The sequence below is a fragment of the Otolemur garnettii genome, unplaced genomic scaffold (assembly GCF_000181295.1).
Source record: "Otolemur garnettii isolate 467f Iridium unplaced genomic scaffold, OtoGar3 scaffold00058, whole genome shotgun sequence".
Classification (NCBI taxonomy): Eukaryota; Metazoa; Chordata; class Mammalia; order Primates; family Galagidae; genus Otolemur; species Otolemur garnettii.
In genome coordinates this window covers 1,355,091-1,355,810 of record NW_003852453.1, presented here as the reverse complement: position 1 = coordinate 1,355,810, position 720 = coordinate 1,355,091, and the positions used below count along the sequence as shown (strand labels likewise).

Sequence of the window (720 nt, the reverse complement as noted above, 5' to 3'; positions counted from 1 at the left end):
GGGCTCTTGCTCTCCAGGACTCCTGGGGCCTCCATGGGGAGGGCAGCTGCATCCTGTGGGGGGCTGGTTTTAAATCAGCTCCTGAGGCTGTAATGACATTCATTCAAAATTATATTCAAAATACCTTTAGGGAGTCCCCACGTTGGTAGCAGACACACAGTTTTTTTCCCTGAGTTAGGACAGATCACTTTTTCTGTGGTTGGGCATCAGAAAGTGGCTGGCTTGTGAGAACTCCTGGTCTTTGAACAGTAGAGTCACACCTTGTGCCATGAGTCATTCTTGCCAAGAAGCCTTAGAACCTAGAGCAGGTGGAGGAGCCTGCAGCTGTCAGACACCCGCCCCGGAGTGGGGCACCCCCAGCACATGGCCCTCCTGCTCCGTGTGACCGAGACCCTTTTCTATTTTCCTGCAGTATTTTCCACAGAGGGGTCCAGGAGCTGAAGAAGGTGGAGAATATCAGCCGCTCGCCCTGGTTTTCCCATATCACTTCCTCCATGCAGGGCCTGGGCATCATCCACACCTACGACAAGCAGGCAGACTGCGTCAGCAGGTGGGTGTGCACCACGCCGGGCTGTGCCGGTCGGGGGGGTGGGTCTGTGATGCCCAGGGCCTGTGCTGGTTAGTGCGTGGGTCTGTGATGCCCAGGGCCTGTGCTGGTCAGCACGTGGGTCTGTGATGCCCAGGGCCTGTGCTGGTCAGCACGTGGGTCTGTGATGCCCA

At 56.9% G+C, this 720-nt stretch overlaps 1 protein-coding gene across 1 annotated transcript in view; it reads left to right on the top strand.

The window, feature by feature from the left end:
* ABCC12 (ATP binding cassette subfamily C member 12) overlaps nucleotides 1-720 on the top strand; it is a 55,502-nt gene that overhangs the window by 36,180 nt on the left and 18,602 nt on the right. Inside the window, exon 21 of the mRNA XM_023514777.1 lies at nucleotides 413-550. Within this exon, the coding sequence (XP_023370545.1) occupies nucleotides 413-550 (138 nt within the window). The remainder of the gene's footprint in view (nucleotides 1-412; nucleotides 551-720) is intronic.